Raw genomic sequence first — 23,292 nt, 5'->3', positions numbered from 1 at the left:
AGAGAGAGAGAGAGAGAGAGAGAGAGAGAGAGAGACCTCGTTTTCCTTGGACTATGTTTCTTTGTAATACTATCGTAAATTAACGTTGAGAAACAATCCGCGAATGGCTGAAAGATGCCTCAAGCAGTTCAATTTTTCCTTTGTTCCTTCTGTGCTAAACCTTGTTGACCTCTTTCTCTGGTCACAGCTGGGCTGTTAACCCATACAATATAGAATTACCTTTAAATTATTTTCACCGATCTTAATACTTGTTTCTCAACCGTCTATCAGACACCCATTTCCTACTTAATTTCTTTTGTGTCATTGACCATACCTTGCCAAGACAATACGCCCCTTTTAACTCATATTAAGATCACGATAAAAATCCAGTCTTGCGTCGAATGCCGGCAGTTTTTGAAATTGTGCACGGTTGTCTGAATGAAGCTCAGGAAGTTCCGATATGTCATTTTAAATTCTGTTAGAAAAAAACAACAACCCAAAACAAAAAAACAAACAAAAAACAAACAAACAAGCAAAACAAGAACCCAGACTCGTCTTTTGTCAAAATATCGAAAAAAGCATTTAGTCTAAGATTTCGTAAGATCTTAGTTAAGAATTTAAGTTTCCTTACGTATGAATGAACTTCAAAAGAGTTGTCTGAATGTCTATGGCTGTATGTATAGGCCGTGGCTTATTCTTTTGATGCCGTTTGATGCTGTCTATTTGTTAAAAGCCCATATGGTAGTCTGAATGAAACGTTGAAGACGCTAAGATGGCTTCCGTCAGCCTTCTCTGATTTGTATTATAATGGATTTTTAAAAAATTGATCCTTTTTTCCCCCTTCAAATTAACGGAGAAAGCATATTATACGTATATAAAGTTTTCGAAGGTTTTGATTTAGGGATTATAATCCGCTTACGTGGAAGGATATTACAAAACTGTTATTGTTTGTCTTTGGTATGCTTATTTTTCATTGCGGCTGGTTGGTTGGTTCTTTTGATATACTTTGTGCACTCTCGATATTAAAAAAAATGTGCATGGTAGTCTGAATGAAGCGTTTAGTAGTCTCGGAGACCTTTTTTTCTGTTTCCCTGAATTTTGTGAGAGAAAAAAAGGAACAGGCTTTGGGTTTGCTTTATTATGTTAGAGAAAGTATTTGCTGTCAAACAGCAACAAATGTAATGAAGTTAAATGTTCAGTGTAGCGAGGGAGTCATTCATGGTTTCTCTTTTATATATAATTATGTCAGGTGAAGCTTTTCCTTGTGATGAATGCTCTTTATTGCGTCGTGTGCTTCTATTCGAGGGGGTGGGGGTGTCGCATCTTGTGAGCGGGTGCATGGAGGGTGCCAATGGCTATTGTCCTACTTCTCTTCTTTTCTTCTCTTGTTTCCATCTGTTTGTTGTCTTACTACTCCCTCCCTACACTAAATTGTGCCGACGTATTTGCTTTGCCAGAGGTGCAGATTTTACTGGGAAACACGACTTCCAGGTTTCTGGAATTATCCGGATGTCGTATTAGATCTACTACGTATACAAATTACTGTTACAGTCTTGATACAAGAGATCAGACAACCGGTTAAATTTTGAGTCCCCTCGCGCGCGTCCGAAAAGTTTTTTTTTTTTCATATTTTCATAGCCGATTTTATGGGTAATTGGCGGGCGCTCTGGTATGGTTTGTTTAGTTGTTTGGTGGATTGTATGCAAGTTGTGCATGTTAAAGTGGTGGTCCAAAAAATCTATACGAGTAGGGTTCGGCCGCCACCCGTGCAAAATTCTAAATTTCCTACCAACTGAAAATGTTTAATGTGTCATGCGCGTTCATGTGACCTTATGCAGTTGCGAGGGCCGCACAACACTTTCACCCCCACCCCCCCACCCCCACCCCCACCCCCTCCCCCCCACCCCCCCACCCCCCCCGGCCACGCCGAAAAAATGGTTTGTTTCTTCTTTCTCTTTTCTTGTCCTTTTCTTTGCTTGTTATTCTCCAGCAACACCTTAATCTGCGGCACTTGACTATTTTTGTTTCAAGTGCCGTAATAACCGCACTATTTTTTTTCAAACCCGTACTATAAATTAAAGCATGGCCAGTGATCACCTCTGCTTTACACACCCAGGTAAAATTCAAAATTTCCTACCAACTGGAAATGTGTAATATGTCCCACGCGCTCTTATGACCTTATGCAGTTGCGAGAGCCGTACCCCCCCCCCCCCCCCAAAAAAAAAAAAAACAAAAAAAAAAAACCCCCCAAAAAAACAACCCTACTGAAAAGATGCCCTGTGTTTTTGTTACACCAAACGTATGTTGTCTGTGGGTGGTTGGCTGGTGCTCTGGTGTGGTCTGCTCCTTCTTTCTTATCTAACATTTATCGTCCTTATATCTCTTCTCCTTCTTTTTTTGTTTGTTTGTTAATCTCTTGTAACACCTCTAATCTTCGGCACTTTTATGACCCTATTGTGTTGCAAGTGCCGTAAAACGCTCACTAAAACATAATAAATGTATGTTGTGTTCTCTGACAGTGAGCGAGAACTGTGCCACTAATTATATGTTGTACCCCCCGGGGTGGTGCTGCTGACTGAAGTATCTTTAGGCCATTCCCAAAGGGGGTACATTAACATGTTCTTATGCACAGTAGAATTGTAAATGGGCTGAGTCATCAATATCACGCTCATAACTGTGCCTGAACTGGAACTGGGAACTGCTGCTTTTTCTTTCCTAATCCTTACTATCGTCATTTTCCCTCTCTTTCTTTTGTATGTTTGTCACACTCTTAAATTGCGACTCGCTATTTTCGGGGTGCCTTGATAGTCGAAGCTGACTTTGTGCTGTTGAAGCTAGAGAGGTGAGCAGAGTAAGCCTGATTCCCTGTTAAGACTTCTCTGTTGACATCCACCCTTTGGCGCTCATATGACCTCATGCAGTTGCGAGCGCCGTAAAACCTCTCCCAAAAAAATGCTTACTAAAACAAACAAATGTATGTTGTGTTCTCTGACAGACGGCCACGGTGACAGTGGGCGAGGACTGTGACACAGAGATTGTCATCAACTATGGCGACAAGCTGGGGGACCACTCCTGTGCCGTGAGGGTCGAGCAAGTTCTGGATTCTTTGTGAGTAGTTCTGTATGCCCACCCCTTCCCCCCTCCCTTGTTTTTGTCTGTCTGTCTGTCTGTCTGTCTGTCTGTCTGTCTGTCTGTCTGTCTGTCTGTCTGTCTGTCTGTCTGTCTGTCTCTCTGTCTCTCTGTCTCTCTGTCTCTGTCTCTCTCTGTCTGTCTGTCTGTCTGTCTGTCTGTCTGTCTGTCTGTCTGTCTGTCTGTCTCTCTCTCTCTCTCTCTCTCTCTCTCTCTCTCTCTCTCTCTCTCTCTCTCTCTCTCTCTTTATTTCTTTATTTGTCTCTCTTCTTCCCTCCTCCTCCTCTCGTTTTCTTTCATTCCTGCCCATGTTACATCAAAGCTATTCCTTAATAATATTAGAACATTTTCGCCTCTTTCATGTTTGTAACTTCGCTTTAGCTTCGTTTTGCAGTAATGCTGACAGGGTCAATAACTCGCCACAGCTGCTGTGCTGTGATCTATGAGATTAACGTAAAATTATATTCAGTGTGATTTTTTTCTAATGGGTATTGACTGGATAATATGCTATAAGAGCTCAGTTAAGCTTTGAAATGTCTGTGGAAAAAAAAGCTCAGGAAAATGTGAAGTGGGTACTTGGTTGTTTTTTTTGGACGAAGGTCACACTTTATGTGTGTGTGTGGGGGGGGGGGGGGAGTTAATGTCGATCGGATCAGATTTATTATTATTAATGGCATTTTAATAGAACGTTTGCGTGTCAATGGGTGTAAGACATTTGCAATTGTAGTTACTCAAAATACACGTTGTTTCATGGTGTTCTCACTAAAAATGAAAGTCAGTCGTTGGATGGCTTCATGTGTAGGTTTTACTTTTTTTCTTTCCTTCTGTTGTCTCAGTCGGTTTACATTTCCTTTTCCCCTGCTTTATTTGACCTTTATCGTATTATTTTGCTTCTATTTTTACTGGAACTGAAAGATGTGACAAACACATAACTGGAACGGGCAACTTGTTAGAGGTCTCACACTCACACACACACACTCACACTCACACACACACACACTCACACTCACACACACACTCATACTCACACACTCACAGCCTCACACACATACACTCACACAATCCCTCCCACAGAACAGAGATAGGCTGAGAGAGTCAGAGAGGGGGGGGGGGGAAACAGAGAGATAGACAGAGAGATGGACAGATAGAAAGAGAAAACAGAAAGCCACACAGAGAGAGAAAAGGAGAGAGGAAGAGAGAGAGAGAAAAGGAGAGAGGAAGAGAGAGAGAGAGAGAGAGAGAGAGAGAGAGAGAGAGAGAGAAAAGAGAGAGAAAGAGACAGAGCAAATGAGAGGGAGACAGACAGACACAGACTGACAAAGACTGACAAAGAGTTGGGGTGGAGGACAAATTATATTTGAGCATGTTGTAAATGTCCCCCGCCAAAAAAAACGAAAAACTGAAATTTGTTTAAAATTTAAAAATAAAAATAATAAGAAGAAAAAGAAATGAAAACAGCAAAACAAAAAAAACAACCACTTTTCTCCGTTTCCCCCAGCTGCGACAACCCAATGAACAACTGTAACCGGCTCCTGGACCTGACCGGCCCCATGCAGATTGGTGGCCTCCCCCTCAACCACAACTCGGCCAATCAGCTGGACGCCGTAGACTTCGTGGGCTGTATGTCCGACATCCGCCTGGATCACCGCCTGGTGGATCTGGATGCGTCCATCGCTGACTTCCTCACCTCGACTGGCTGCCCGCCCAAGGAACTCCATTGTCAGAACTCTCCGTGCAAGCTAGGAGGTAACAGTTTGGTTGTATTCCCCCTCAAAATGTTTGTCGTTTTTGTTTTTCTGACTGTTTAGCATTTTGTCTCCAAGGCTGTATTACACATGGTTCTTTAGGCTGTTTAACCCTTTGTTCTTAATAGGAGTATTTATCATTTTGTTCTTAAGACTGTTTATTGCTTTGTTCATGAAACTGTTTTTCGCTCAGTCCTTTAGATTGTTTATCACTTTATTCCCAAGACTGTTTACCACTTTGCTAAAAGGACTGTTTATCACTTGGTTTCACTTGGTTTCCTGGACTGTTTGTCTCTTGTGGCTCATTTATTTTAGGCTGATGGTCGGTGTTTGTTGCTGTGTCCTGAAAGGCATTGGGTGTGAAGGGGAGGAAAGGAGAAGAGAAGGCTACATTCCTGTCACAGTGTTATTAATTATCAATATGTGTCGTGACCAACTCCAGTGCTAGAACTCTTCAGACAAGTTGGAAACTATCCCTTTTTTGTTTCTCAGACTGTTTATCCCTTATGTTTGGTTCATACACTTAGATTCAGTGTCCCTTGCTGCCTCATGAAGAACAACTGGGCATGAGGGTACATGGATACACTTTTACCTCAAGCTAGTTGTTGGTGTGTTTCATCATGCTTACACCTGATTGCATGGCCAAGACACTTCAAAGCATGTAGTGTATTTCTGGTTGAAAGGCTTGACAATTGCAATGTTGATGGTATTTGAGGCAATATAATGTTATGTTTTAATGACTGTCTACTTTGGAAATTAAAAAATAATATCCTTCTTTTCATATCCTGTCTAGGTGTGTGCTCAGAAGGCTGGAACACATACCGATGTGACTGCCTAGAGAGAACCGGGGGCAAAGACTGCAGCCAAAGTCAGTATTGCTTGTTTCTTCTCTTTATTATTGTGGGCACATGTGATCGGAAAGTGTGCTAAATGGAACTTCTTTTTTACTCTCTCTCTCTCTCTCTCTCCCTCCCTCCCTCCCTCCCTTCCTCCCTCCCTCCCTCCCTCCCTCCCTCCTTCCCTCCCTCCCTCCCTCCCTCCCTCCCTCCCTCCCTCTCTCTCTCTCTCTCTCTCTCTCTCTCTCTCTCTCTCTCTCTCTCTCTATGTGTCTCTCTTTTTCTCTGCCTGTCTAGCTCTCTGTCTGTCCGTCTCTCTCTCTCTCTCTCTCTCTCTCTCTCTCTCTCTCTCTCTCTCTCTCTCTCTCTCTCTCTCTCTCTCTCTCTCTCTCTCTTTCTCTGCCTGTCTAGCTCTCTGTCTGTCCGTCCGTCTCTCTCTCTCTCTCTCTCTCTCTCTCTCTCTCTCTCTCTCTCTCTCTCTCTCTCTCTCTCTCTCTCTCTCTCTCTCTCTCTCTCTCTCTCTCTCTCTCTCTCTCTCCTTCTCTCTCTCTCTCTCTCTGTTTCTCTGTTTCTCTATCTCTGTTTCTCTCTCTCTGTCTCTGTCTCTCTCACTTTCTCTCTCTCTCTCTTGTTTTTATTTTTGCCTCTGTCTGTTGTTCTTACACCCTGGCATGTAATGACTCTAATTAATCGTGTCAGTGAGCGTCTCTTTACACAAACTGCACTGTGGACTTCTTTTTCTGTACCTCCAATTAGTGCTAATGGACTTTTGTGCAAGGGTTATTTTGGGGATCAGATTACCCCACTTGTGTGTATCTAGGCTTTTAATAAGGTTCTTCATAATCTTCTTCAACCAGTTGGTCACAGTGTGCATATTTTTCTCCAGCTATTGAGGTATCTAGACAGCTCCATGGCGACGGGTACCTGACCTACACCAGTGTTCCAGATCCTGTCGTGCGCTACCCATGGGTCAACGGAATCGCTTTCCGAACAAGGGAGGCAAATGGTGCCCTGATGCAGATCATGTTTGATTCAAAAGATGTGTTGATCAAGGTCTGTTCTCAATTAGGAAGAATTTTGTTACGAACTTCAGATGAAAAATGGATGCTGACTTTTACCAAAGATTGTTTACTTCGAGATGGGTCACTCTTCTATTGAATATACTGTTTGTGAATTGTGACTTCTGTTATTGAGAGTTGGACACTATTTGTAGGGAGTGATTTTTTTAATGTGGATAAAACATAGGAGTAAGATTACTGTACAGAATTTCTATTTGAGAAATGAAGCTCTAATGTTTTTATCATTTCCATTGGTGACTTTTATACTTCTCCACAGAACTTACGACAGGCATTTTTTTTTTCTTAGAAAGAGCGCCATCTTGAAATATTCACTCTTTCTTTAAACTTACTTATAAAGATTAAATAGATTAGTATTGGGGGGGGGGGGGGGGGGGGTTCGATGTCTTGTTTGGTCTGGTAATTATACATAATTTTGTTCCACCTTGGTATGACAAGTTCTATCCTGCAGTCTCTTACCAACCCCTTCAGTTTAGTTGGACCTATAGGTCTCATATTTGCAAAATATATTTTGTTTGTACTGTAGATATACATCAAACAGTTACTTACTATTGTCATAGAAGTGGTAGTAGGACTAAACAGTAGTCTGTCCTTCAACGCATTATCATGTTTATTGCCCTAAATCTTGTCTATTCTTGTTGTTGGCTCGGTAGTGATGTTTCACAGCAGTGTGTTCTTTTGAATATTCCAATGATTTACCCCAAAGACATATGAGAAGTAATTATGAATTAAAGTAACATTGATCTCATGGTTATTAGAAATTATACATTAAAATAATGCTTATTCACAAGATTTTAGAAATCTTAAATTAAGTGAAATCTACGGTATACATTATTAAAAATAGTCAGTACATTTATCTCTAGGTGAAATGACATGTTGAATTGAAAATTACATGTCTTTGCAGATTGTGGATGGGCACATCCACTATCGTTTTGGCACTTCTGAGATAACATTTGACACAGCCCGTGTGGACGACGGTCAGTGGCACTACTTTGAGGTTCGATGGCGTGTCCAGGGTGTGGTGGACATGTTTCTGGACTACGGGCAGTATAACAAGGTCAGTGAGTTCACCGATAGCATTGTGTGCATGTAAGGAGATTTGGACTGCGGTGTAAAATCAATTTCTCACATGGGATATGAAAGGGAAATTTGATGAAGACTCTACATAGATAAGTTTAAGTTTGCAGATTCATTTTAAGATGTTCCACAAGGAAATGAATTAATCATCACCTTTTCCCAGTATAATATTGTATATGCAATGTTGATGATAAGCTTTATGAATGTAAAACCTTTTTACTGTTTGGCACTTTATTTTAAGATGTACCACAGGGACATGAATAAATCAAGATTTTTCTCTGTATGATATTGAATATGCCATTTTGGTGATAAACTGGATGAATGTAAAACCTTTTTACAGTTTGTTACTATCAGCTTGTTCCTTAGCACACAAGGTTCTGGAAAGTTGCGTGGTTGCCTAGTTAGTGAAGTACTTCAAACTGAAATACTGGTGACTGTAGGGTAACAGTTAGATGCTTTGCCTTGCATGCTAGAATCATATGTTTGATATTGGCTTGGGAAGTTTGTTTTGTCAAGAATCTCCGTCTTTTTTCTGGATTGTATTTTTTTCTGCTCAGGTTGGCCCTGATAGGCTGAGTAAAAAATAACTCTGTCCCTGTGTGATCTGAATTGCGTCAGTGCAAGTTACTGTAAAGTCTTTACAATTACAATCAGATAAATGTATAACTATTTGTACTATCAACAAACAACACAGTGTACAAGATTTTTCAAAAATTTGCTTTTTGCTGGGGTACTTTAGAGAATGTAGATTAGAATTTTAATGTAACCTTGTTTTCAGGTTAATTCAAGTCTTTTTTTTGTTTGTGTGTCAGTGTCATCATACAAAGTGATGACTGATTTCTTGATTGCGTCAGAAGTTCTTTTTGCACTGTTTTTTTTATCTCTGCAGAAATACAATATTTCTGCTCCCGTTGGTGGCAAAATGATTGAAATGGTGTATGTTGGAGTCTCTAAGGATGGCCTTAAACCGTTGGAGAATCATTTCAAGGGCTGTGTAAAGGTAAGATTCTATTTCGTTGTTCATATCAGAAGCTCTTGTGAAAAATCCTGCAGTCTCTTGTTTATCGACTTCTTCTTCACTTCTGTTTTGCAATAATTTTAAACAGAATTTGTTTTTTAAAGTCTTAGCACATCTGTGTGGTTAAGATTGAGCTAAGTGTTCACCTTTAAAATGTATTACAGGCCTGCTGAATAGCAGAGCAGACCCACAGGCTCTAATTAGTAATTTTTTGTAGGTTTCTTTTCTTTAAAGATGACTTTTGATTCTCTTGCAACACCTAATTTTGGGCACTTATAAGACCTTATTGTGTTGTAAGTGCTGTAAAAGTCTTACTAAAAGTGATGCACTCAGGCACATAAGGTGAAAGCAACATCTATTTTGATAATAATAATGATAAATTGCATTTGTATTTTGCATATCCCCGCTCAACAGCAAACTGTGTACTTCACATCCAAATTATTCTCTCTCTTCGGTGCAGGATATTCGAGTGGGCAACACGCCCCAGTCCTTGCTGCGACAGCCGGATGGGGAGACCAATGTGGACACTGGCTGCATCGGTCAACAGATCTGTGGGCCCGGCATGTGCGGGTCCGGTCAGTGTGTGGATGAGTGGAACAGTCACAGGTGTGAGTGCCCGCCAGGTGAGTTGGTAGACACAGACGTCTGATCTACTACTGCTTTTCAGAAATATTATTTCAATTTGCAGTTTGTAGTAATGCACTTGTATTAACTTGTTTGTTGGTCAATCACTATTTTTTTTCTGTTTATATAGAATTCAGTATTTTTCTAGTGTTTATAAGACATGATGAATAATAATGAAGAGCATTCACATCGCCCTCTATTCTATAAGGTTTATAACTGCTCTTCCTCCCTTGATGTTTAAGGTCATCATCAGTTCATGATGGATGAACTATTATTGTTATCATTATTATTACTATTATTATTATTATTATTATTATTATTATTATTATTATTATTATTATCGTGTCAGGAAATAAATCTTTTCTATGACTGTGAACAAGGCACATGTTGGGTTTTCGTTGAGCTTCTCACTCCCTGTACTTTATTCTCCTTCCATGAAAGGCACCATTGGGCCACAGTGCCTGGACGTATGCACCAACTTCAACCCGTGCAAGAACTGGGCCGAGTGTCGCCAGCCGGGGCTGGGGGAGAACTCGTATCGCTGCGAGTGTGGTGTGCGGCAGAGTGGCCACTACTGCGAGAACCAGGCACCTCTCACCTGCCCGACAGAGTGGTGGGGGAAACCTGTGTGTGGCCCATGTCACTGTGACGCTGACAAGGGGTTTTTGAGCTCCTGCAACAAGGATAATGGGACCTGCAGCTGTAAGGTGAGGGATCTGTTGTTGGCCATTCAGCCGATCAGTCAGCCAGCCAGTTATGATAAACTGTATGTGGGGCATTGTGGTGAAATTAAGTGCTTGTCAAAGTTATGAAATGGAAGAAACTGACGTTTTTCCGCCCGTTTTGGGAATTTTTATTGATTTTTTTCATTTAAGCTCAATGCCTTTTATGTCTATTTAAATCACATTCTCACGTCGTTTTAACTGGGACATGTTGATCAATGGCTTTAAAAGTAAATTTGCAGATGCCGATGACATGACAGTTTTGGGAGTCATCTAACTTTTACAGGCATTTTCTCGCTAATTTTACCTCTGACACCAGGCGATCCGCACCTCCTTCAATAACAAATATTTTGACTTCTGTTCAAGATAGATTTGGGTTTTTTCCCTCTAAAGCAAAGCAAATGAACAGGCTTTAAGATTATACCAATAACCCCATGTGCTCCAAAATTCCACAGATGGCGTTGTGACACATATACTTGCCTGTGATAATAATTAATAATAAATAGAATTTGCATAGAGGATATTCCCACTTGTCTGCAAGCCTTATGTGCTTTACAATGTGTGCAGTCAGCTCTGATATAACATTCTGAAAGAGCCTGACAGAATCCTCTAGTGAGGTCTGCTCTTTCTAGCAGGAGGTTGGAAGATCCCAGCGGTGGGGAAGGGGGGTGGGGCTCCATGGGTAGGTCCTACTTCTATTTTTTGTTTGTTTCTATCTTACTTTTATTTTACTTGCGGTAATTAATTACCATTATGTTGGAATTACATCTCTTTTTATAAAGAAATGTGTGCATGTATAGTCATTGAAAGGTTCTATCTATTTCTTTACCCTCCCGCTGTACTTTCTGTATGTTTCTTGCTTTTTCTTAGCAATAAATGACCATCATCATGTTGTTATATGACTGTTTTCTCACCAAAAAGCAAAAAAAAAAAAGAGGAAAGTAAAAATTCATGCCATTATGTCCAGGCCCTGCACTATCTCCCCCCTGGAGGAGACACCTGCTACCCCTGTGACTGCTACTTGCTGGGCTCCATGGACATGACTTGCCACCCAACAACGGGCCAGTGCAAGTGCCACAAAGGGGTGGTAGGTCGCCGCTGTGACCAGTGTGATAGCATCTACGCTGCTGTTGTCGAGGTCAGGAAGAAGGCGGAGGTGGAGGGAGAGGAGGACAAGACAGTGGTCAAATGTCAGGGTGAGGAAATCTCTTACATGTATTTACAATTTAGTTTTTGTTCATTTTCGAAACTATTGTGAGTTATTTCAGAGGAGGAATTTCTTAATCTAAAGCTATTATCTAGGACCTGTACAATGATCCTCTATGGTTCATTGAAAAGCTGGAGTCGGAGGGAGAGGATGACAAGATTATTATTAGATGTCAGGGTGAGGGAATGTGCTCGAAGTTTAATGGCCAGCATGCCTTTGGTATGTTTTCATATCCTGTCTCAGTTCAATTATATTCAATATCTGTTGCAGAGCTCTCTGTTGCACTGAAATTGAATTTGGTAAAAGTTTGTTGCTTTTTCACAATGCAGAAGTAAATTTGACCGGTTGATGAGTGCATTGAGGTGATATTGACAATGGTAGTGATTTGATGGGGGAAAAATAGATGTTGACAATGGTAGTGTATTGAAGCCAAAAAATAAATTGGTATTGACAAATGTCGTGTATTGAAGGGAAAATAGCTTAATATTGTTTGTCCAAAGATTGTTATTGTTGTCTAAGAAAGCAACACATACATCTTTATATTGCCCTTTAGCATTGGTCTATTTTGCTGTTCTCATACTACAGTGAGATAATGGAGAAATTGTTCTTTGTCATAATAAGTGTTCCATGACACTTTAGATTTATGCTATTTCTCTTTTTTAAGTAGCATATGAATAAACAAAAAATTGGGTATTTGTGCCAAATGTTCAATAAGTTAATATATATTTTTTCGATTTTTTAGTATCATATGATGACTGTCCAAGGAACCATGCCTCAAACATCTGGTGGGATCCCATCGCTTTTGGCAAGGAGGCAGAGCAAGATTGTCCGACAGGAGCCACAGGTAAGTTGATTATGTCAGTCGGTCAAGAATGGGCTTTGGTTCCTGCTTCATCTTTGATAAAGATTTTCTTTTTCTTTTTTCCATCTGTTTAAATCTTGTCTGGTGATTCTGAGTGAGAGTCCCTCTCTCTTCTCCCCTCCATCCCTTGTCTAATTTTTTAAAAACTTAGTTCAGACCTTCTGTGTTAAAAATAATATCAGACCAAGTGTTGAGGGTGGGTTTAAGGTTTTTTTCTGAAATATAAGTATGCTTCTCTGAAGGAAAACAAAAAAAGAGCATTCAGTGTCCTAAATGATAAAAACTGTATTGATGATGGTGTGATACATTTGCAATCATTAATCGAATCCAGGTGATTTAAGATCTTGTTCACTATGTTGGTTTTTTTTTCATCAAATCAGGAAATGCGAGAAGAAAATGCACACAAAAAGACAGCTGGCACGAAGCTGACCTGTTTGACTGCACCAGTGACAGCTTCAAGGAGCTGGAACCTCAGGTTTGAACTTTTTTCTTTCATTTGATTTTTTCTGTGTGAATAAATTTTATATGATTTTTAAAAATGTTTTGAAATCAATCAAATTTTTAATGAAAAAACGAGAAATGTTGTCTAGGTACATTGTTTTATACAGTTTTTTTATGGCAGTAGTGTTGTGACATATTTTGCCAGTAAATGCTGCAGGTTTCGTTTAAATTCATTGAAAAGTGTTGACGTAATTGAGAAATATCCACTGTTGCTGATTCTTTTATCACTGGGTCAGTGGTTAGGGGATGCCATTGGTAGGTCCTACTTCTTTTCTTTACCCCTGTTGTTTGTCTCTCTTACTTTTCCCTTGTGCTAAATAGCCTTTATTGTTTTGATGTGCATCTATTTACTAAGGAAAAAACACACATCAGTTTTGGGCCACAAAATTTCTGATCTGTATTAAGCCCGGTAATTAAAAGGTCGTACTTTGAAGAATTCACAATGGTTACTTCTTCTCTTCACCTGCACTCATCTCTTCATGGCATTGGAAGAAGGGCCAGAGCCCAACTGTTGCTGGATCGATAACAACAACATACGTCTTCTCATTCTTCATCTTATGGTCATTACATTTTGTGGCTGACCCCTTGTGTCTTGTTGAAGAATACATAATGTTCAGTTTATTTTTTTCTCATTCTTCTTCTCCCTCTGTTGCTTTATTTTCCAACTGACCTTTTGTGTCTTGTCTGCGGCACAGCTGATCGACTTTGAGTTGAACGGGATCAGCCCAAGCTCAGCAGACTACACAATTGAGCTGATGAAAAACATCTCCTACACGACCACACCCATCTACGGAGGGGACATCCGCCTGACCTACCGCTACACCAAGGTCATTCTGGAGTATGAGATCGCCAGTCCAGCCCTCAGCATGATCAGTCAACAGTACAGAGACTTTGTGCAGGTCAGTCAGAACATGTACTTGTGGCTGTTGCTTGTGCCAGGGATGCCTCGGGGGTTTATTGATAATAACTGAAAATTTATGACTTTGCATGTGAAAGCAAAATACGTGTAATAGTTAATAGACTAATATAGGGTTAAATATTTTTTAAATGCGGAGAAATTACCATTATTGTGTCTATGGGCTTCTTCTTAATCAAATAAACTCAAGAGACTTTATGACCATTATTATGTTGATGATATGCTTCTGTTTTCTCAAACAATCTACATGACCATGTGTTAAAGCTTCTAGTGCCCGAATGGAAGGGGACACTATAGAAATCTACTATGTATTATTATCATTATTATAATATTATTATTGTTGTTATTATTATTATTATTAATGTTGTTGTTATTATTATTATTATTATTATTGTTGTTGTTGTTGTTGTTGTTGTTATTATTGTTATTATTATTATTTACTCAGACTAAATCTCCTCCCACAGAAACTGCTGGTGGTTCTGAGCAACGTGACCGACCAGACCTACATGGGCTACTGGCAGCGGGTGGGGAAACTGACCGGCGGGGCCACCCACCTGCTCAACCTGTTTGAGGAATTTGTCACCAAGATTGTCAAGCTGTTGCCTGAGGCTCAGTCCGGCACGTTTGAGGCTGTCTCAGATGATATGGGTGGGTAGTTGATAGTGAATGTTTTATGCCTATCTTGATATATCAATGTTGTTTAGGTCATTTATTGGGGGGCGGGGGGGGGGGGGGGGGGGGCTGTGTCGCCACTTGATTGTAAGGGCCCAGCCTTTGACCCCTCTGTACCCTAATATCGGTATGAACGCAGCATGGCAAATAACCTGGGGTACTGAAATATCAGTATGACATACCCTCCTAATTATGATGTGTGTTCACAGAAAAAAAGTACAGATATGAAACAGCACCATAAATATACACCAGCATAGTGATATAACAACCCAAAAGATAAGATAAATAGATCAGAAAAACACTAAAATGAGCTGTAGAAAAGCCTACCCTAAAGATTCAATGAAATTACCCAGGAGACCAGGGTTCAAAGGGTTAAGTAGGCTCCACTGTAGTTTTTTCCCTCCTTTAGCATGGTCTGTATAGTGGTTCCTCTCCTCCTCTTGTGTCTAATCTTCTTAAGATTATTATTGTTTTTATTACTGTTCATTTGTATTATGCATGTGGCTGTAAGCTTGCGTGTGTGTGCATGTTTATGTGTGTTTGTATGTGTTGGTGTGTGTGTTTGTATGTGTTGGTGTGTGTGTGTGCCCGCGCGCATGCGTGTGTGTGTATGTGTGTACGTAGTGAAACACCAAACCAATGTGCCAGGATCTGGACAATAAAGATGTATCTTATCTTATCCTCAGTGCTGGGAGCTGACTGGATGAGCCTGGCCAACTTCAGCGGCGCCACGGTGCCGAAGTACGACAACAACGTCAAGAAAGGTTCAGTGGACAAAGAGGCTGCCGTGACTTTCCCAGCCGGATTTTTCTCTGTCCCCGACACAAGTGAGAACTGTTACTGGCTTATTGTGTTGGTTTTTTTCATTGATACCCGAAAGTCCTATTTGAATCAGTTAAATAGTAATGTTTCTGGTTTATTGTTTTTCCATTTTATTTTAAAAATTATCTTATTTGAATGATTTAATTTGGGCTGTTAGTCCATTTACATCGAATATCTTATTTGAATGAATGGATTAATATTGATGTGTCTTATTGTTTTTATTTTACTCCTCAAAAACCTTGATGAAATAAATTGGTTTGCCCTGAATTTGAAGATCCAATGCACTTTATACTAAATTGTTTGCTCTCTTTCACTGTTATGACCTTACTTTAAAGACTGCATTCTTGCCTTTTGTTCTTTGCTTTTGCACAAGGGGAAAGACTTTCTGAAAAAAAAAAGTTTTTGTGAATGTCTTTCTAAAGTGTGAATGCAAGGTGTTACTGATTCATCTAATAATCCAGTAATTCTTTTTGTCAGTTCTATTGATGTATGTGTTTAGCGACTCATGTTTAATTTATACAGAGAACTGCAACATGCTGAAAAAAATGTTCCTGTTAACAACAAGGAAATAATGTATACCTAGTTTTTCTTCTTTGTAACTTCAACCTTCATTCTCTGCCCTTGCCTTATAGGTTCTGCACGTGAAAAGCGCCAGGCAGCCCCTGGTTTTTCCGACGCAAGTTCCACTTCCTCTATTGACCCTCCCAGAGCTTACGTTGGTTATGCTGTGTACAGAGACTTCGGCAAGCACATTTCCATGAAGACAGACTCCTCCATCAGGTATGTTGAATGTATAAAACGATTTTGTATTTGAGAATTGACTCCTTTAATGCTTTTACTGCCTGATCATGACCTTCATGTTTTCAAAAAATGCTCCGCCCTTCTCACTTTAACCCTCTCTTTAGTGTCTTCAGTGCCCTAGGTAAGATTAGGGATGGGGTCAGGGAGTTGGAGACGTTGACAATTGACTAGATGAGTTTTAGAGAGAAAGAATGGGTTGTCTGTCATAAAATCAAATAAAAAAGAATAATGAACTAAATATGACTATTACCTGTGCGTTAGGAAAGACAGGTCTTTAGAATTGAATCCCCCAACAACTCACAATAAAATCCCCTGATTTTCTTTCTAATCTATAGGTGGTTGACGGATGCTCTTTTATGGTTTGCCCATCTTTCCAATAAAAAATCTATTGTCCTTATCCCTCCTTTTTTTAATGATACTCTTTAGTAACACCTTTTATCTCCAACATGTATATGACCTATTTGTGTTGCAAGTGCCGTAAAACTTCTACTACAGCTAAAACGTAACCCTCTACTCTGTGTCGACAGACGCACCAGCCGCCCCATGACGGTCAACAGCCCAATGCTGACGGTCGTGGTCGCCAGTGAGAATGTCATCAGAGAGGGAACCTACATCCTGCGGTTCCGCCTTCTTCTCCCCAACAACCGCACCAACCTGCACTGTGCTCGATGGGTGCCCAGTGGCGATGAAACGTAAGTCTCTTTCTGCACTATAAACCTAGTGGAGTAGGTGGGTGGAGGACGTCAATGCTTAATCCTGCCTCTCCTTTTATCCTCTTTTGTTGTATCTGTCTTTCTGGCTTTTTCTAAGTGCTAAATTGGATCTCAAGGTAGGTCTTACAGTTAATCCCCCTGTTGTTTATGTCTGTCTATTTTACTATTTCCTCAGCACTAAATTTGGTTGACTGGTATGTCCTACTTCTTTTCTTTCATTTTGCTGTTTCTGTATGTCTTTCTTGATTTTCTTTCCTCAGCACTTGATATACCCATTATTGTGTTGCCATGCTTTTCTTTACACAAACAAGGAAACAGAGGGGATATTTAGCACTATTTCAAGAAAACTAAGTAACTCCCAATATTTGCTTGATTGTCCTGGAGAAAGGAAGGAAAGTTTTGAGGAAAATGCATGAAATGGATGTGTCATTCCCTGCAAGAAATAGAAATTTTTGGACCTCAGTTTTGTGGACAAAAATTCAATATTGACAACTAAGAAACCACCACCTTGTTTTATAAAGCTGTGACCTTTTTATTTTTGTATGTTTCTCTCTAGATCTGGCACGTGGACAGCGTCCGGCTGTCAAACAGAAGACACTGTGTGTCGTGTGTCCTTGGGCTCTGACCACTGTGAGGAGTACTACGTCACTTGTGTCTGCTCGCGCCCGTCTACGTTTGCTGTCATCATTGATGTCGCTGATGGCACTGTAAGTCGTGACTTCTGCTTTTTTAGATTGAGTGAGTGAATGTGTGAGTGAGTGAGTGAGTGAGTGTGGGAGTGAGTGAGTGAGTAAGAAGACAGAATGAAGATAGAAAATGAGAGGGAGAGAAAAGCACAGCGAAAGGGACACAAAGAGAAAGACAAGAGAGAGAGTGAGAAAAAGGGAGAGGGAAAGGGAGAGAGAGAGAGAAGTGAAAAAGAGAAAGAGAAAAGTGAGAGAGAGGGAAAGGGAGAGAGAGGGAGAAGAGGTGAAAAAGAGAAAATTCTGTTTTACTTGATAAAAGTCTTCATTTTTGCTATAATGACAAGGCTCGTCAGACCATCGGCTGTAGTATAACAGTTACGCTCTGTACCGTCTCATGCAGAAGATGTGAGTTTGGTTCTCATGTTTAAAAAAAAAAATAATTCAAGTATCTCCATTTATCTGCTTGGATGCTGTATCCTTCATGGCCCAGGCTGTCAGTGTCAAAGTAGTTGGCCCCTTAATTCTTTGTCAATGTTGCGGACACATGCGTCTGATCTACAGCTGGCCAAAGTCAATGATTCTGCACATTTTGAACCATGATACACAAATCAGAAACTCAATTTTGCATTTTTAATAGCATGCATTTCATTGGTTCAGATAAAGAAAACAGAATTGAAATGTTTGTATTAATCTAAAAAACTATGCCTTTTAAAAAAAAACAACCCCTAAACAGTGCGTCTTCAAACGTGCAAAATAGTTGTCCTCAATGAGTTAAATGATAGAAAATCCGTAATAGGAGCGAAAGACATCACATTAAAAAAAATTACATTTATGATTTTTTAAGACATTTACATAGTTTTCTGTTGATGTTTCAGGCCCTGCTGCCGCCAGTGATCGACATGGAGGCGTTGTCAATTGTGCTGACCGCGATGTCGCTGATGCTGCTGCTCCTCTCCTTCTTCGTCCTGTTCACTTTCAAGCGTCTGCAGTGTAACTGGAACAGCATCCGCATCAACATCATCTTCACCCTCTTCATCATTGAGCTGGCCTACGTGATTGGGATCAACCGGACCACTCCGGAGGTGAGTTAGTCTTTGTACGTGGGTGTTTGTATGTCATTGGCCAGCTGTTCAGATGTTATAATATAAGCCCATAATCTCTTAAAAAATTTTTTATAGCGGTTCCTCTTAAGTCCAAATTTTGAAAATTTGCCCCTTTCAGCATTACCAAAATGGAGTTTAGGGCTGTGGTCAAGGCTTCTAATTTTCTTGCTTTCATGATTCCTGATAGGAACAGCAGAACAAAAACTACTTTTTTTGTCTCTGGTGTAAAGAGTACCCATATGGACTTAAATATAGATTGCTTGTGACAACGACAATATGTGTGTGTAGATATATGTCTGTCTATGATTACATTTCCATGTCTGTCTATAATTACATTTCCATGTCTGTCTCTGTGTTCATTCGTGTATGTGTCTGTGCACATAGATCTAAATGGACTTTTTAGGTTGAAGTATCAAGAAGTATTTTTGTATGTATGCCGTTGCAAATCAAATTTCCCTATAGGATTCAGTCTTGTGGAATTTTTTTTATTTATTCCTTTGTTCTTTTTTATGTTTCAGCTGTTTTGTCGCTTGGTGGCCATCTCGCTCCACTACTTCTACATGGCTTGTTTTGCCTGGCTCTTTGTGGAAGTCCTACACATCTATCGCATGCTCACAGAAAAACAGACCATCAACTATGGTGCCATGAAGTTCTACTATCTACTTGGCTATGGTAAGGATGAGGAGTGTTGAGCTTGATGATGATATCATAAAATAAGATGTGATAGTGATAGGATACACCTTATTGATTCACATTGGGAGAAATTGACAGTGTGCTTTGACCAGTGTTTGCAGCACAAAATATAAACATATATAACATCATATCGACTAGTCTTACAGTTATATGGAAGCCGCCAATCATGCTGTTTTTTTGTCTTCAGTTCTCCCTGGCATTGTGGTTGGTCTTGCTGTTGGTCTCTACACAGACGCTTATGGCAACGCGAGCTTGTGAGTATTTGTGTGATTTGGCTCATGTCTTGTGGGTATAAGGGGTGGGTGCCACTGGCAGGTTCAACATTTTTCCACATGTTTTGATGTAGGAGATGCTGTATTATTTAAATTTCGCTTCTCATTTTGACTTGCGGTTTAAACATTTAGTTAAGTTTAAAAGTTGTATTCTATAGAACAATAGGGAAAAAGGTAAGAGGTGTTGGGCTGTCAAGTGACCTCCAACTGAAACTACTTCTGGTTAGACATGCATGTTTCTAAACTCATTCTCTTCTGAAAAGTAAAAAATTCTAGTTAAATTACAAGGCCTATTTTTATTCATGTATTGACTAAAGCCTCCATTGTCTTTGCAATAACTCTTGACTGCCCAGATCTTTCTAAAGCACCATTTCAGTCCGCTATGGTCCTGAATAATTTATTTGTTTGTGCCAAATTTTGTAATTGATCTCTTACCAACTGCCACTGCTTCATTTTGCTGACGATTGCCTTACTTGTTTTCTTCCTCCTAGCTGCTGGCTGTCAACATCAGAGACATTCATTTGGAGTTTTGCGGGACCAGTTGCCTTTGTAGTTGTGGTGAGTTATCTCAAAAGACCATGTTGAGTTTTAGAAAACGTTTACATTTCAATGGGAGTATTATGGAAGGAGAGAATTGCATATATACGGTACTCAGTGTGTCTTTGCTTATGATTTAATATCTGCCATTTCTAGTTCAACACCAGTTTATCTGTGAGGCCATTTTTTCCATCGTTTGGGTGTTTATGTTTTGATAAAGATACCTGAATACAGGAGGTCTACAAGTACTGAGCAAAAACTTTACATTGTTGAAGTGTCTTTTGATCAGCACTCAGATTGTACTTTCTTCTTTTTCATAATATAGTGCTGCCCTCTTTTCCTTGCCCTTTACGGCTGCTATAGTGTTGATGTGCTTCTTTTTCTCAAACTCAGTTCGTTATACCTTAAAGTTCATTGGTTTACAGAGAAATCGTTTGATATGAACCTATTGCAGTGAGACAGTGAATCACCTTTTTATGTTTCCAGCTGAACGTGATCACCTTTGTGTTTGCCGCAAGAGCAAGTTGTGCCGACAAGCTCCCGGTGACAGATGTCAGTGTCATGAGGTAAGAAAAGACGTCTTGTTGACATTAGGTCCAAAGTTTTTCAAATTGGGATGAAGTTCATCAAACGTGGATATTTCTTTGGTCATAGTCATAACACAGTTGTTTAGACCATTTTTTATGGTTTAGAAAAAAATTAGCGACACCCCCTCAAAAAAACAAAAAACCAACCAAAAAACCCAGTATTTATTCAATTTTGAGCAAAAGTGAAAAATATCTCAGTAATTGTATTTTTTATTATGGGAAAGAAAACCCTTATATATCTATGTTGATGATGAGAAATGAGTAAAGTCAACCAGAGAAAGACCGAGACAGAGGGAGAAAGAAAGAGTGAGAGAGAGCGTAAAAAAAAAAAAAAATCATAGTCAGGCTTAATTAAGATATCAAGTTTAATACTGAGACATCCTTTGAGACAGACTTGGGGCAAAAATAAAAATTCACTGTGTGTTCCTCAGGTTCGGCCTCCTGGCCTCCATCTTGTTGCTGTTTCTGCTGAGCACGGCCTGGGTGCTGGGTCTGCTGTCTGTGAACTACGGCCTCCTCTCCCTGCACTATCTACACGCCATCTTCCTCTTTGTGGAGGGCATCTTTGTCTTCTTGGCCTACATCCTTCTGAGTAAAAAGGTGAGTGAGGAAAGGATGGAGAGATGGGGGAGAAAAAGAGAAGAGCGGGAGAGATGAGAGGTATAGAGAGAGAGGGAGAGAGAGAGAGAGAGAGAGGGAGAGAGAGAGAGAGAGAGAGAGAGAGAGGTAGAGAGAGAGAGAGAGAGAGGTAGAGAGAGAGAGAGAGAGAGAGAGAGAGAGAGAGAGAGAGAGAGAGAGAAGTTGCAGATAAATAGAGAGAGGGAGTTGTGAGAGAAAGAAAGAGAGACAAAGATTAGAAGTGACTTTTAATGTGATAAGTTTTAGACACACACACACACACACACACACACACACACACACACACACACACACACACACACACACACACACACACACACACACATACACACACACACGCACACCCACACACCCACACACACACACTCACAGAGCTCTCATGCACAGACACACAAACACACACACAAACCAGCACACACAGACACACTCACACTTGCAGACATTATCTGTTTTCTGTTTTGAGAGAGTAATAAATTTTGGACTCTCTTTGCTCATTAATATACTTTCAATATCATTTCTCCCTCCAGGTTCGCTGGTGTGCCAAGAGATTCTACTACAGGCTGAAAGGCAAGAAAGTGGAGTTTGATGAGAATATGGCCTCAGGCAGGAACTCTGTGCAATCTGTGAGTACTTCAAGTTATGACTATGGTTGTATTTTGGCCCTTCAAACTACACTCAATGTGTCATGATATATGATATTCAATACTACAATTACTGTGAATTACTAAAGCAAATTTTGGTATTATAAATATCATCAGGTGTATCGTCTGGCCACGAACAAAATATGGTGGACTTTTTGTACCCTGCGGAGATGCATGCACCAAAGCTCAAAATTTACAGATCATACTGTCTGATACATCTTGCATCAAGACTTTATGTACGAATTGCAAAATCTGAACTATTTCCAAATTAGGATTTCCAGATTTATCTGTAAAATCGGCTCCTCTTTATCATCATATCTGTTGTTGTAATGATGTGTTTTAGTGTATCTAACGAGGCTGTATTCTCTCTCAAAGGAAGATGAATAGTTTTTTTCCGTCAAGCTGTCAGCCTTTCATACTTGCACAAAATGACTGTTATCGAGACGTGCATTTAATAACCTTTACTAAACTAAAGCCAAAAATTCTTTTCCCCCCCTACCCTCTCACACTCACAGCGGTCAGCCCTAGCGTATCGACATGACTCGTCTGGCGAAGGCGGGCTGCGCATCAATAACGTGGGAATCTCCACCACCTCCACTACGTCGAGGTCCACCAAGAGCAGTAAGGGAGACAAGTACCTCCAGAGCACCAGCAGCTCCATGTCAGGAGGTCCGGCCATCACCAGCGTGCCTTATGGCTTTGAGTCGCCCTTCAAGGAGAAGATTAAGGAAGGTAAAACAAAGAAAAAATCATATTTTTAGTATATAAACGAATGAAACCAGCGCTTGTGGTGTAGTGGTTTGGCTCTTCAACAAGGCTCACTAAAGACCTGAATTTAGTTTCCATGTAGAGAGAATTTTTATCCAGTATCTTAATCTTTCTGCTGGGATGTTGTATTCCTCTCAGCCCAAATTGGCCCTGATAGACATGGTTGAAGCCTGCCTCCTATTTGATCTTATTTGTGTCGATAGGGGCTTAAATGCACTTACATTTATTTTTTTTTAATCTTGAAGATCATCATCATTCATGCAAATGCCAAATTAATTTTTTGAGTGTGTTTCAAGATGATGACGTTTAATAATAATATGTGATGTTTGCTACCCAAACAATAGCGCGCAGAGATCCTTCTTTGTAGTGGGGAAATGCACTGTATAAACACAATCCATTTTTATTGTCATTACTTGGCTTGTCTGATTAGGATGAAATGAAAGAAAATCCAAATGTTGACAACTTCAAGTGCAGCAGGGTTTTCTGTCTTTGTGCTGTAGGCAGGTATGCTTTCTGAGTTTAACTTGAGACATAAGTCACTCCTATTTTTAGAATCTTCTCTTGAAATGCATACACTTATTTGATTCAATAGAATCATCTACTTTTATAATTCTCAGCAGTTCTGTGTATCTATTTTTGTTTGTTTTCAATTAATCTTCATCCCCC

At 40.0% G+C, this 23,292-nt stretch overlaps 1 protein-coding gene across 1 annotated transcript in view; it reads left to right on the top strand.

Annotated features, from left to right (window-relative positions):
- The window catches only part of LOC101845935 (cadherin EGF LAG seven-pass G-type receptor 1), a gene marked incomplete in the record, with an annotated part of 106,404 nt that overhangs the window by 70,913 nt on the left and 12,199 nt on the right, over positions 1-23,292 (top strand). Inside the window, 25 exon segments of the mRNA XM_013084181.2 lie at positions 2,975-3,087; positions 4,607-4,854; positions 5,647-5,721; positions 6,576-6,742; positions 7,670-7,822; positions 8,732-8,842; positions 9,321-9,483; positions 9,926-10,191; positions 11,174-11,402; positions 12,156-12,257; positions 12,656-12,750; positions 13,472-13,675; positions 14,157-14,340; positions 15,051-15,191; positions 15,819-15,966; positions 16,515-16,679; positions 17,257-17,407; positions 18,262-18,468; positions 19,008-19,161; positions 19,370-19,436; positions 19,946-20,012; positions 20,478-20,557; positions 21,010-21,178; positions 21,745-21,840; positions 22,374-22,590. Of these exon segments, the coding sequence (XP_012939635.1) occupies positions 2,975-3,087; positions 4,607-4,854; positions 5,647-5,721; positions 6,576-6,742; positions 7,670-7,822; positions 8,732-8,842; positions 9,321-9,483; positions 9,926-10,191; positions 11,174-11,402; positions 12,156-12,257; positions 12,656-12,750; positions 13,472-13,675; positions 14,157-14,340; positions 15,051-15,191; positions 15,819-15,966; positions 16,515-16,679; positions 17,257-17,407; positions 18,262-18,468; positions 19,008-19,161; positions 19,370-19,436; positions 19,946-20,012; positions 20,478-20,557; positions 21,010-21,178; positions 21,745-21,840; positions 22,374-22,590 (3,772 nt within the window).

This window comes from Aplysia californica, unplaced genomic scaffold (assembly GCF_000002075.1).
Source record: "Aplysia californica isolate F4 #8 unplaced genomic scaffold, AplCal3.0 scaffold00276, whole genome shotgun sequence".
Classification (NCBI taxonomy): Eukaryota; Metazoa; Mollusca; class Gastropoda; order Aplysiida; family Aplysiidae; genus Aplysia; species Aplysia californica.
This window is presented reverse-complemented; position numbering and strand designations above follow the sequence as displayed.